The sequence below is a fragment of the Phocoena phocoena genome, chromosome 13 (assembly GCF_963924675.1).
Source record: "Phocoena phocoena chromosome 13, mPhoPho1.1, whole genome shotgun sequence".
In the NCBI taxonomy this organism is placed as follows: Eukaryota; Metazoa; Chordata; class Mammalia; order Artiodactyla; family Phocoenidae; genus Phocoena; species Phocoena phocoena.
This window is the reverse complement of record NC_089231.1, coordinates 52,928,346-52,942,329: the sequence shown is the minus strand read 5'-3', so window position 1 is coordinate 52,942,329 and position 13,984 is coordinate 52,928,346. Positions and strand designations below refer to the sequence as shown.

The following is a 13,984-nucleotide window of genomic DNA, read 5'->3' as shown; positions in this document are numbered from 1 at the left end:
TATAATAAGGAAAAACTAATTATTTGTGGGATAAAATGTTTTATGTATTTAACTTCTGTTCTAGTGATGTTGCACAACATCCAAATAACTAACTAGGATGTTAACTCCTACTGTTTTGTTGCTTTTGAGGGCATTTTAATGATAGGAGTGTATTTGAATCATCAGTTTTACCGTTAGAGCCAAATCATTCTCATGGGCTTATGGGAATATATGCCACCAGGCAGTAGATTAATAACTATTAAAAAACCACATGCAAAGGTCACTGCAAAACTCAGATCAAAACCTGTGGTTTTCTGGATTTTGCAGTCTACCAGCTTTTTGAAGCTTCTCTATGGGAACATGATCTTTATGGCAACACCACTGAGCTCTGGACATTTATGATAATTAAGACAGCCCGAAAGTGCCGTGCACTCGCCCACAGCGCCAGCCTTCACTTAAGGAGAAAGGGCGCTGATCAGCACGCATCCATGTTAACAGAGAGCCCTCTTTTGGTGATGGTAGAAAAACATGATAGTGAAGGAGACTCTTGTTTTCCAAAATGATTGGCAAAACAGACTGTATTGGGGCCAGGACCACAGAGCTTGGGAGGGCTCTTTACGGAGAACCACAGCAGAAAGGAATTCTTTGCTGGTGAATTTTTCTGGCCTTCTGCACTGTCATTCCTGCAGTGTTTCTCACTTATTCTCTCCAACTAGCTCACCATACCCTGATCGGCGGCCGCACTGACCCCCATCTTCTTACTTAAAACGTGTTATTGGAAGCAGGGCAACACAGGGAACTTTGAGTTTGCACACTGGGGATGGGACCAAATTATCAGCCTATTCTGAACTTCGTAGAATACTCAAGGAGTTAACCAGAGTGATTCTGGCTTCCTTTGGCCTCCCCAATGTTTTTTGTATAATAAAGACTTGGACACTGGAAAATGCATTCAGAACACAAGCCAAGCATTGAGTTCAGTGGGGATAGAGCAGGAGGGGTAACCCATGGGAGGGCATGGGTCCTGCAGGCACGTTCTGCCTGTGGCCTGCTGAATTGTAGATGTGCCGTTTGGGCCAGGTTTTGTGATAAGCTGGCTCTCTCGGTGGTGAGGGGCAAACTGCTTCACTTCCTGACCTAGAATCTCTTATCTGCAGCCTTGCAGATCCATTCCCTGCCCTTCCTACCGGCCCCTCGCAATGGGAACAGAGTCCCCCGTCTCTGGAAAGTAATGCTAAGAAAACAAACACTACAAAGGCTGGTAACAGGGGGATGTCTCTCTTGAATGTTTTTTGTGACCATCTAGGTTCAAGGAGGAGGGGGTCCCCCAGCTACGTGAGCCAGCAGGGTCTCTTTGTAGTAGGCATCTGTATGTTTGGCCAGATGTCCTCCCAGTGGAGGGCAGAGAGGGAAAGATAAAACAGAATTCTTATGAAAAATAAGTCTTGGGAGGGAGAAAAAACAAGACGGAGAAATTGTGTCAAGTAGGACGGGAGACCAGGCGGTGCCATCTGATATTGATTAAATGCTGATAGAGTCAGCAACGAGAAATGCGTGTCACTAGGAAGTGACCCTTGTTCTTCAGCATGTGAAGCAGTGACAACTGTCTGGGAGCAGATCTGCATTAAAACCACATGCAGAAGATGTCCAGTGGCAAACACAGCGCCAGCACGCATGGTGAGAAGGGGAGGAAAGGACCCCTGCACTGGATGTCAGGGCATGTTCCTTCTGATTCTGCTTTGCCTCGCCGGCCTCACTCTCCACATCAGTAACACAATGATACTTGACGGGATGACCTCTAAGCAATTTTCTAGCCCCAAATTCTGTTATCTATCATCATCTGCCCTCTGACCAAATCTTCTGAGGCTCTTCTAATGGAATGAAAGAAATAGCCCTGGAGAGGCTTAAAGAGTTCACCCACCACAGTCCTAAAATCCAAAAGGAATGAAACCCTCCATCAACTATAAAAGTGTCATCCAATCTTTGCACAGCATCCCTGGGTCTATCCTCCTTCTGTGTTTTACAATTACCACCAAAGCAAGTTAATTGCTTTCTGAACATGAGATGTGGCATATCTCTGGGTCTACCTGTGCTTCCCCCACTCCCAATTCCAAAACTATGCTCACTCTAACTGGATATAAGGGGTCTTTGTTTCATTTTAAACTGCCAGATTATAGAGAGCTTACGAGCAGGTGTGTGTGTGTGCGTGTGTGCGTGTGCGTGCATGCACGCGCACATCCTTTAGTTAAGGGTGAACGGTTGAAAGTTTTCTTTGTTTTTGTTTTTTTCTTTTTGGCATCATCATGAGGTCAGCAGTATTTTGTTCCAGGGTGAGGCTGGATTCCAGTGGGAATGGAAGAGGAATCTTCCACTGAGAGCAGAAGATCTCACACTAGGACGGTGGCAGTGGAAATGGATAGGAAAGCTTGACCAGAGAGGCACCGTGGCGTAGGGGAGATGTCATGACGATTGGAGTCAGACGGGCCCAAGTTCGAATCCTGGCTATGATGTCTATGGGATGTCATTTCAGCTCTCACTACCATGCCATCTTGAAGCGTTATTATATGAATTAAAGGTGATGTAAAGTACCTGTATTAGAGTCTGGCACAGTGTAGGCAGTAAGCGAACATCAGTAAACTGTGGATGAGATGATCATGACAAAAATATCCGCAGGAAGATTAGCAGGGTCTCAAGACCTGTTGAGTTAGAGAATAAGTATAAGAGAAGACTTCAAGGTGTCTGAGTTTGACTACCTGGGGGATTGGGATGGTAGGAGTATTTAGGTTGGACGGAAATAAAAAAGTTGGGTGAAAGCTGGAGATCTGGTTTGGCAGGGCTAGTACCAAGGTCAGTTTTGGACACGAGCGATGGCACTGAAACATCCAGGTGGCAGTGGAAGGAGGAGGATGGAAAGGAAAAGGAGTCAAAGAAATGAGAAAACCGTGATGCTGCGAAGCTGATTAACTCTAGGTCTGTTTGATCAATAAGTCTGACTTTACAGCTTTACCTTCAGGGAATTGGCTAACCAAGGTTGATCCAGCATATGACCATCTTCTAAAGCAAACCGTAGCTCCTCAAAATGTGTTCTTCCAACGAAGCATCTCCTGGACCTTTTTAGAAATACAGAATTTTAGCTCCTGCTTCAGACCTGCTGAATCAGGATCTCCATTTCAAAAATGGGATTTGTAAACACTTGACGGTTTGAGAAGCACTGTTCTAAAGCATGGCAGCCAGACCAGCAGCATCAGAGCCCCTGGGAACTTGTTAGAAATCCAGATTCTCAGGTGCCTTCTCAGACTTCCTGAATTAGAAAGGCTATGTTTCAACAAGCCTTTCGAGTGAATCCAGTGCACTGTGGAGTTTGAGAATCATTGCTCTAAGTCATGGAACAGACAGATTGAGCCCCCTCCCCTTGGGTGTATAGCCCAGAACACTGGAGAGATTGGTTAAACCCTGAAACTTAATTTGAGTCATTGTTCTATGCTGTTTCTCTCATCATTTTGCATTAAACACAGCTGAAGAACTCTTTTCACCGAAGAAGGGCACAATGCGTAAAATTACAAACCAAAGGAGAGAAACTTCAGCTGTGGCTTGATCTTCACAATTTACCCATGAAAAGTTATTGAGCACAATCATAGAAGATCAGTCCTTTATATGCTATTGCTCCTGGGAGACGCTATTAGTAAGACACACATAGGGAAAGGAAGACTCTCGCGATGCTCCTTACAATGTGATTTTCACATTAAAATGTCAAGAGTCTATGTCTTCTGTGTTTCTCATCAGTCCGATGGCAAGTTCCTTTTTAATGGGTTAGTTTCTGGAGTCACTTGCAGAAGTGTTGGTGGTTTACCACTTAGACTAGAATGTTTTTCAAAAAGTTCAGCTGTGAGCACTAAAAATTTACCTCCTCTCATCAAAAATGTCTGTTTTTTCTGGTTGTTCCCTAGTTGTTATTTAAATCACTGTGATAAATAAGGGTCAGTGTCTGTTTTCTGTATATATGTAATGTACAAAGATGGTTATATATGGAGCATTTTAATCATAAAATTACCTATATTTTCTGCTATAGGTTATAGTACAGTATAGCTAGTGGCATGCTGGTAAAGCAATTGAGGGTGTGGGAGGGCATCATTTGTAGTGTTTGCCAATTTCCATGGTGTAAATACTCCCTCCAGGGTTGATTTCAAGCTGCCAACTGTTTAACAACCGGTTCCCAAAATTCCTACAAATTTGACAATTGACTCTTGCAAGCCAGTAGGAACTAGCTCAAGCACACCAATGAAACAAACATCAAGGGACAAGTCACAGTTTTCTTTTTTTTCTTTTTTTTTGCTGTGCGTGGTTCTCTCACTGTTGTGCCCTCTCCTGTTGCGGAGCACAGGCTCTGGACGCACAGGCTTAGCAGCCATGGCTCACAGGCCCAGCCGCTCCGCGACATGTGGGATCTTCCCGGACTGGGGCACGAACCCATGTCCCCTGCACTGGCAGGCAGACTCTCAATCACTGTGCCACCAGGGAAGCCCCAGTCACAATTTTTTTGTTGTTGTTTGTGTCTGAATTACTGTAGGTCCAATAATGGCTGACACAAGTAGATTTGGGTGTTTTAAATCTCTTGTCATGTAGAGATCTTTATTGCAATTATAATTATCATAATGGAATGTGATCTTGAAACTGTTCTATGAGACAAAGTTCTCTATTTTCAAGTCATTAAATACGTTTATAATAATATAATGGCGAGATTTAAAGTGCTTGTATTGTTCAAGTATGTTTAATTTTAAAATACCACTCATCCTATAGTAGGGCATGTGTACAAACTACATTCTTAGTTATAGTATTTGAACCAAAATGCAAAAAGATACTTTTGAAATGTGTTTTTGGTTACTATTATTAAGATTTGACTTTTCTTACAGGTATTCAGGAAGGAACACAATGTACCAAATGTAAAAATAACTGGGCACTGAAGTTTTCTATCATATTATTGTACATTTTGTGTGCCTTGTTAACAATCACAGTAGCCATTTTGGGATACAAAGGTAAGTATTCTCTCCTTTTTCCTTCCAAATAGCAAGTTTTCTTTCATTAATTTAAGCCTGAAAAAACAAGTACATTGGCAAGTGTGAAGTATTTCATTAATATAACTCTTGCCAACAAAACTTAAACATCTTAAGCTCCATCTTTGTGTCTTGAGCTTCTTGTAGCTGTGGGACCTGAAAGAAGAGAAGTAGCAATTCCTTTTGAGTCATTTCAACCATAATCATGGTCCTCTATGAGTTATAAAATTTTTTCCTCTTTGTTGCTTTTTCCTACTTATTTCCAAATACTCCCTCTTCCTCTATCTTTTTCCATCTTATCTCTAAGAGGCCCCACGAAAACCCTGGAGTCAGCACATGGGAAAACTGTATTGACAGAGGATAAGACCTCCAAGAGATACGACTTACTTCACCTAGGAACTGGCCAATTAATTCCCTTTTGTTTCTCTTCAGCACATTTACTGTGGTCACTGTTTATATACCCCCATAAAAATACCACCCTGTAGAAATTAAACACAGAGGTGGCACCACCACCTCAACTGTACTTTATGGCACATCAGGCATTCTTTCAACATGTATGGTTTAAGGTCAGTGGAGGATTTTTGCCTGAATCCTCCAGATCTGCAAAGTGGGTTGGTCCCCCCCACCCCCCATTCCAGACACTGCAGGTAGAAGGTGCCCTGATTCAGAATCACAAACTATGTAAACCCTTTTATAGAAAACAGCCATGGGGGACTTCCCTGGTGGCGCAGTGGTTAAGAATCCGCCTGCCAATGCAGGGGACACAGGTTCGAGACCTGGTCCGGGAAGATCCCACATGCTGTGGAGCAACTAAACCCATGTGCCACAACTACTGAGCCTGCGCTCTAGAGCCTGTGAGGAGCCCATGCACCGCAAGCTCGCTGCAACTAGAGAAAGCCTGTGTGCAGCAACGAAGACCCAACACAGCCCTAAATAAGTTTATTTATTTATTTATTTATTTATTTATTTATTTATTTATTTATCTAAAAAAAAGAAAAGAAAACAGCCATGGAAGCCTCACAGAGACATGCGAGATAGATGTGATGTCTGGTTTCAGCAAGAGACAGACATGGGGTCTGTTGATCTTCACTCTGCCTTCCCTCAGCACTGACAGATTAACAGTGGAGAATTCCCACATGTTCCCTTCTCTGTTCCCTGCCCCATAGACTTGACGGGGGGACAGAAGGATGCAAGGTGAATTCCCTCCAGCTTGTAACTCCTCCCACTGCTCTCCCAGTGTTTATCGGTTTCCTGAGAAAACAATGTACTGGAATAAGAATGGGCTTTGGAGCCAGACAGTCCCGGTCCAGTTCTTGAGTCCACCATTTGTAATGCAATTGTGAATGTTTATTAAGTGTTCGCTGGCGTGCTGGGCATCACGCTAAATCCTCTGCATGGCTGTGTAACCTGGGTATGAATCATAACCCCTTGGTGTTTCTGATTTCTTATCTGTAAAATGGCAATAGTAATGCCACTCTTCAAGGTGATTGCGATGAGCAAAGATGATGTAACTGAGCCACCTGTCCTAAGGTTGGTCCCAGTAGCGAGTGGCTGAATCTCTCTCTTCTTTGCTTCTTCATAACTGCGTTTTTACAGCTCTGGCTATGAGAATGGCAAAACATGTTAAAAAATACTCAGTATAGCCAGGGCTTGTTAAGTCCACTTTTAAGGCTATTTCCATGGAAAATTGTGTGCATCCTGTAGTGGGCTGACTGAGGAACTTGGGCAATGGAAGTTTGGAAAATTACCAGGTCATTCTATCCATTTGCGACGAGTTAATCTAACCTAGGATTAACAGAGCACGTGTTAAGAAAGGCTATTAAATCGTGGTGGGGCTGGACAGAGGGAGGCGGGGGAGGAAACCTAGTGGGGAAAAGGAAGGTGTTTTATGTCCCAGGTAATTCAGCCTGGTTGTCTTCTTTTACTGGGTCATTTAGGTCATTACTCACTTGACAACTTTTCCTAGTGAACTCAGATAAAGGAGATGCTTGAAATCAAACAGTCATTTAATAGGTATCGTTAGGGCTCACACTATGTGATATGAAAGTAAACAGAGATGAGAAAGGTTTGAAGAAATAGCTCTGTATGGTATTTTGGCATTTTTACCTCTGCAAAAAGATAAGGTCTAGGATCTTTATGCCTTAAGAATTATACAGAAAGATACAAAATAGGGGGCTTTGTTTATTTTTAAAGTACAGATATTTCCTCCATTTTTATGACAGTAGAAAGCCCTTCTCGGCTCTGGCATATTTGTGTGGGCTGGTCCATTCACCCGGAACGCCTTTTCCCTGTTCTCCACCTTTCTCTTTATGACTTTCTCTTCTTTCCCTTCATGTCTCCCTCAGACACATGTACCGCAAGAAGCCCCTGAAAGCTGAGTTGGGTGCCCTCCTGCTGGTCCCCATGGCATCCTTTTTTACTCTTAGCCCCTGTCACACTATATCGTTATGGCCAATGGGTCTGTCTCACCCAAACTGTAAGCTCCACGAAGACAAGAGACTATCTTTTATTTATCATATCTCCCACTAGCACCTGGCTCATAGTACGTAATAGTTACCCAATAAAGTTTACTGAATGAATTAATGAGAAGATGGATGGATAGTTGGATGGTTGAATTGTAGATTAGGGCCGACTTCTATAAAGGCAGTCAATCAATGCCCAGGGACCTCTAAGCCAATTGCTGCGACTCAAGGCCCTACCTAGAAGCTTAAAATCCTGAAGATTACTTGGCCTGCACTGGGGTGTATCTCGCGAGGATGAAGGGCGAAGAGATTGAGGGAGTGAGACAAGTTGGAGGCCCCTCTTTTCCTCCTTCAGGGTCCCCATCCCTCAGGCTTCTAATGACAAAAATAAGGTAACACAACATGCAATTTTTGTCTTTAAACACAGCCTTAATGAGCTAAAATGCTGACATTTTCCAGATGTGTTTTCCCTTTACTTGAACAGTGATTCCTCTTTCTTGCTGATAAGATTCTGGTGACCCAACATGGTAAGAGGCAGAAAGATAAGTTCTCCCTTCACACATCTCCCTTGGAAGTCTGGAGGAACTCGCTCCACTTAAAAAAAAAAGGGAAGAAAGAAACAAAAAGAATATTCAGTGAAAAAGAGGTTTCTCTGGAGGAGAAGTTGGAAGGAAATAAAATAGAAACTCCTTTATTTATCAGAGTTTGCAAATGCAGTTCCATGGTGTTTTCCTCAAAACTGTTCTTTACTTCTCCTTTTATGTCACTTATGCAGCTACAAGTTAGGATGTAACTTAAGCTCCTTCCAGAGAATTTGCTGATCAAGTCAGAGGATTGCTGAGTCACCCAGACAGGTCAGTACACTGGCTGTGACAATGAGGCATGTCAGCCACTTTACAGAAAGCGCATTCTCAGACAGTTACAGCTTGGTGCACCCTCTGTCCTGGACTCTTTATCATCGGTCAGTGAAGCTTCCATGACAGAAGCCACCTCCTAAATTCAGTGGGTCATTTTTCCTCCAGAACATTCCCTGAACAGGAAAATCCTAGTCTGTGGTCCTGCCCAGCAGGCATCTACCTTAAGGGAATTAGGATAAAGATGAAAGACAGACATCTGAACCTTTTTCAGTAAGAACCTCCTCTGATGCAACATTCCTAGTCATAAATGTCTGCCTTGCTGCTCGGCTCTGCCAAGGTGGCAGTTACAGCTGGATAAGTAGGCTTTCAGATGTGCATCAGATCACACTGTGTAGCTGTTGTCAGAATCCATGATAACACCCTATAACCAGATCTTCTGTATTTTTGTAATGAAATATGAAATAGTGTTCAAGGTAGAAATGTCTTTATTACATCACGAAGGAGCATAACTGGTATTACTGGGAAGTCGAGGTACCAGCAGGGGGCGTGTTTCTCAGGACCACAATCAGGCTGGTACAGACTCTCGTGAGCACCCGGCAGGAGCTCTGTGCTCTGCTCTTGTTCCCTGTCCCCAAGGCCTGGGCCATGAGCTACGTCTCTTGGATCCTCCATGTCCAGCTCTGGGCCACAAACCTGGCAGATACTTGGTAAACATCTGAGGTTGATGACTGTAAAGGGAAGATAAAGAAGACATAGTCCTTCCCCTGAAGGGACTTTTCTTGGAAGAAACCATATTTAGGAAAAAGAAATACTGGATGAAAGGCAATGTGGAATTATAGGCAAGCATGGATTTTAGAGTTAGATCTCCTGGGCTGGTATCCCACTTAGTCACTTATAAGCTGTGTGAAGGACTTCCCTGGTGGTCCAATGTTTAAGACCCCGTACTTACACTGCAGGGGGCGTGGGTTCAATCCCTGGTCAGGGAACTAAGATCCTGCATGCTGTGTGGCCAAAAAAATAATAAACATTTTAAAATTAAAAAAGTAAAGTGTAGATTTTTACCCCCCCCAAAATTAAAAATAATAAGCTTTGTGACTCTGGACAAGTTACTGAACATCTCTGAGCCTCAGTTTTTTTCATCTGTAAAACAGCAGTCATAAGGATTAACTGCAGTGACGATGCAGTGCACCTTGCAAAGAGTAGGCAATCCACAGAGGCTGTTTTTATTGCCATTCAGATAAAGGGTCCATTGGTGTGGAATCAGATCATCAGGCAAGGCTTAGCACGATGGGCTGGTGAGATTTGGAGTAGACCTTAAAGGACGGGTGGAATCCAGACGAGGGAGAAGGAGGTTAGTGGCCCAGGCCAGGGAATGATACCAACATGCTTTTATAGAAAAGATATTATTGTCAGATGATCCTAGAGAATTGAGTTTTGGGTACTTAAAGAAGGGCAGCACTTCAGATATGACACCTAAAGCAATGATACTTTGAAGAAAAAATCTGTCAAGAAACACTTTCCAATAAAGGGGAGCCTGTGAAAAAACAGACTGCTCGTGACCCTTCTGTGTTTCATGTTTGTTTTCCTCATATGAGAACAATCTACAAACTGAGGTCTGCCTCCAAAGATGGGGAGTTTCCAGGGTCAGAGAGGATGGTCTGCCACTATTTTCCTGACAGAGAATTTGTGCTAATGAGTTAAGAGTAAAAAAAAAACAGCGAAAATGCTATGTGCTATTACAGCAAGTGTTACTTCTGGATCTCCATCAGTCTAGTATTTTAAAGCAGTTAGCAAGCTGCCAGTTTTGCAGCCCTCAAGTTTGCAGCTTTATACCCAGATCCTCTGTTTTTAAACACAGACACACAGGCAGTGGTGCATGTAACCAATTCATAATCCTTGTGGGCGGGGCAAAGAGTTTCCTAGCACCAAAGAGAAACCTAACAGGTTTTTGGGTTTTTTTCATGAATGTATTTATTCCTTTTACTCTATACAAACCTGAATTAGCTGTCTACGACAGTTCTGTGTTTTTAAAAAGTAAAATGGAAGAAAAATTAGAGAGGGTAGAAAATGACTGCCTGTCAGCATATTCAGAGGTTTCTTTGGCTTCCAGGAAAAAAGGTCAGGACTTAAGATCCTGTGTGTGGTTTGAGGACAGACTGAGGCATGTGTTTGATTTGAGGATCAAAACTGAACCTAAACTTGTAAACATTCGTTTTTTTTTTTTTTAAAGGGTAGCTTTGCTAAAAGGCAGATGAAACATTTTGTTCTTCCCATTTTCCAGGGATTTAGGAATGTGCATGCCTATCAGACAACCCTCAGATTATTATAACTGTACCTCTGTGTTTATATAGTCATCTTAAAAAAAACGATAATTATTCAACTAAATGCCATACTCATTGCCAGTGTCGAGGCCTCCCTGCATTGGTTGGTTTATACGTTTGTTTGCATAACCTCTAGCTCAGTCGATTTTTTCCACAGGCCTCAGCAGCCAGCAGGCAGATTCTCATTTATTTAAATAAACGGTGTAATGAATAAGTATGTGATGAATACCTACTACGCGCCACACACTGAGCTAAGAGCTGGAGATAAAACCAACACAAATTGTCCTGCCCTAAAGGGTCTTAGAGTAGAGAAACCATGACAACGCAGTGACGAGAGTCCTATAATCGGGAGAGAGACCCCTGCAACATAAACTTCAGCAAAGATTTCCCACAGGACGTGACCAGCTGAGTCTTGAAGAGCAAGGAGGGCTTAGCTTGGGGAAGAGGCCAGGGAAGAACATTCTAGGTGGGGAGAAGCATGCATGGAAAGGCTTGGGGAAGAAAGAGCGTTTGGTGCAAAGCACACATTTCATTATGACCAGACTATATAGAAGCTTGAGATAGAGCACGACGAGCTTCTCCAGCTTCTCCACGCGTGGGAACATACTTCTGCTTCCTGATGGGAGCCTGGAGAATCTTCTCACGCAGTCCCACTTGGGTGGAACGCTTGCTGAATAAAATAGACTGGGTCCATTGGCTGATAAGTAATATATAAAACATATTCATGCTTAAAAAATTGGTCATTATTTTTTAAAAAGCTATCAATACCAAGAGGGACAGTCAGACTTGATCCCAAGCTGCTAGAGGTTGGATCTCACAGGAGTTACTTCTGGAGGGATATACTCTTATTTGACATTTATTTTTTATTTTTTCACTTAGTACACTTTATTTTTTTCTATCTTTATTTTTTTATTGAAGTATAGTTGATTTTCAGGTGTACAACATAGTGACTCAATTTTTTTATAGGTTATACTCCTTTTAAAGTTATTACAAAATGATGGCTATATTTCCCTGTGCTGTACAATATATCCTTGTTACTTATTTACTTTATACATAGTTTGTATCTCTTAATCCCTATCTTGCCCCTCTCCCCTCCCGTCTCCCCACTGGTAAACATTAGTTCTCTATACCTGTGAGTCTGTTTCTGTTTTGTATATATATATTCGTTTGTTTTATTTTTTTAGATTCCACATATAGGTGATATACAGTATTTGTCTTTCTCTGTCTGACTTATTTCACTAAACACGATACCCCTCAGGTCCCTCCATGTTGTTGCAAATAGCAGAATTTCATTCTTTTTTTATGGATGAGTCATATTCCATTGTATATATATGTATATAGAGATATATATATATATACACACACAAACCACATCTTCTTTAGCCATTCTTTTGTTGATGGTCACTTAGGTTGATTCCATATCTTGGCTATTGTAAAATAATGCTGTTGCGAACATTGGGATGCATGTATCTTTTCGAATTAGTGTTTTCATTTTCTTCATATATATACCCAGCAGTGGAATCACTGGACACATGGTAGTTCTGTTTTTAGTTTTTTGAGGAACCTCCTTACTGTTTTTCATAGTAGTTGCACCAATTTGCACTTTCACCAAGAGTGTAGTAGGGTTCCCTTTTCTCCATATCCTTGCCAACATTTGTTATTTGTAGACTTTGAGGATAGCCATTCTGACAGGTTTACACCTGTCAAGGTGTAAATGAGATATGAGATATCAAGGGGATATCTCATTGTGGTTTTGATTTGCATTTCTCTGATGATTAACGATGTTGAGCATTTTTTTCACATACCTGTTGGCCATCTGCATATCTTCTTTGGAAAAGTGTCTGTTCAGATCTTCTGCCTGTTTTTTTGTTTGTTTGTTTGGTTGGTTGGTTGGATTTTTTTTGGTGGTGGTGGGGATCTCCTGGAAGATGAGTTACAATGACATGGCTTGAGTTGTAAGGAACAAGAGACAGTTGTTGAAATGCGTCCATTCCAGATGAATAGGGAAACACTGAAGTCTCAAGAAATGTTGCATTGAAAGGATGAGAAGAAAAAGATGCTGAAATCAGAGAGAAGGTACACCATGTCTTGAAGTTCTGTGGTTTATAGCCTCAAAGATAGAAAAGTAGAGTAAAATTGGGTGATGCTGATTTCAAAAGGAGGAAAGGGTTAAAAGATATTTCAAAGATAAGGATCAAGATGTGCCAGAGGTAAACAATTATGTCAATACCTACAGTCCCCACTAGGGTGGACCTCCAGGGAAGTGGTGTTATTGGGAAGGAATCAGGTTTTCATTTATATGAAGAGGTACAATATTAGAGAAGGTAGAAGATGAAAGAGATTATGACATAGGATGGATCACTGTTAGGGAGAGTAAGAGTTTTCTTCTTTATAGACTAGAGTTTATTGACCTGGATATTTTTATTCCAATAATACAAAAGAGGAAGGCTGGTATAAAGAGAAGGAAATAGATAAAAGTGAGTCTGACACTGCAACTTTGGAATTCAGGGAAGCATCGAGGATGCCATAAATCAATTTAAAAAAAGATATATATATATGTGTGTGTGTGTATACATATATGTTACATATTTATTCTCTATTTTAAATTACAATAAAGTATAATTCAGTAAGTTTGGTGTTTGTATAATAAATCTGCCCGTTTTTTTTTTTAATTTATTATTATTTTTTTTTGCTGTACGCGGGCCTCTCACTGTTGTGGCCTCTCCCGTTGCGGAGCACAGGCTCCGGACGTGCACGCTCAGCGGCCATGGCTCACGGGCCCAGCTGCTCCGCGGCAGGTGGGATCTTCCCGGACCGGGGCGTGAACCTGTGTCCCCTGCATCGGCAGGCGGACTCTCAACCACTGCACCACCAGGGAAGCCCAATCTGCCCGTTTTTTAATTGGCATGTTTGTTTTATTGATATTGAGCTGCGTGAGCTGTTTATATATTTTGGATATTAACCCCATGGGTCATATAATTTCCAAATATTTTCTGTCATTCAGTATGTTGTCTTTTCATTTTGTCACTGGTTTCCTTTGCTGTGCTAAAGCTTTTAAGTTTAATTAGGTCCCATTTGTTTATTTTTGCTGTTGTTTCTTTTGCCTTAGGAGACAATTCCCAGACATTTTAGAATGGTAAACTTAAATTCATAACCATGGACAATTACTGCCTTCTGAGAACGAATAATGACAGTGGCTTTAACACTGCATCACTAACTTTCCCTATCATGTACAATCAGGAAAATGCTGGGAAAAAAGTCTTCTTAGTAAATTATTATTTGGAAACCCACTTAGGCACCTTCTTGGGAACTGATAA

The 13,984-nt window shown here is 41.8% G+C and overlaps 1 protein-coding gene across 1 annotated transcript in view; it reads left to right on the top strand.

Moving 5' to 3' along the window:
- COLEC12 (collectin subfamily member 12) overlaps positions 1–13,984 on the top strand; it is a 196,703-nt gene that overhangs the window by 146,113 nt on the left and 36,606 nt on the right. The window contains exon 3 of the mRNA XM_065889785.1: positions 4,887–5,009. Within this exon, the coding sequence (XP_065745857.1) occupies positions 4,887–5,009 (123 nt within the window). The remainder of the gene's footprint in view (positions 1–4,886; positions 5,010–13,984) is intronic.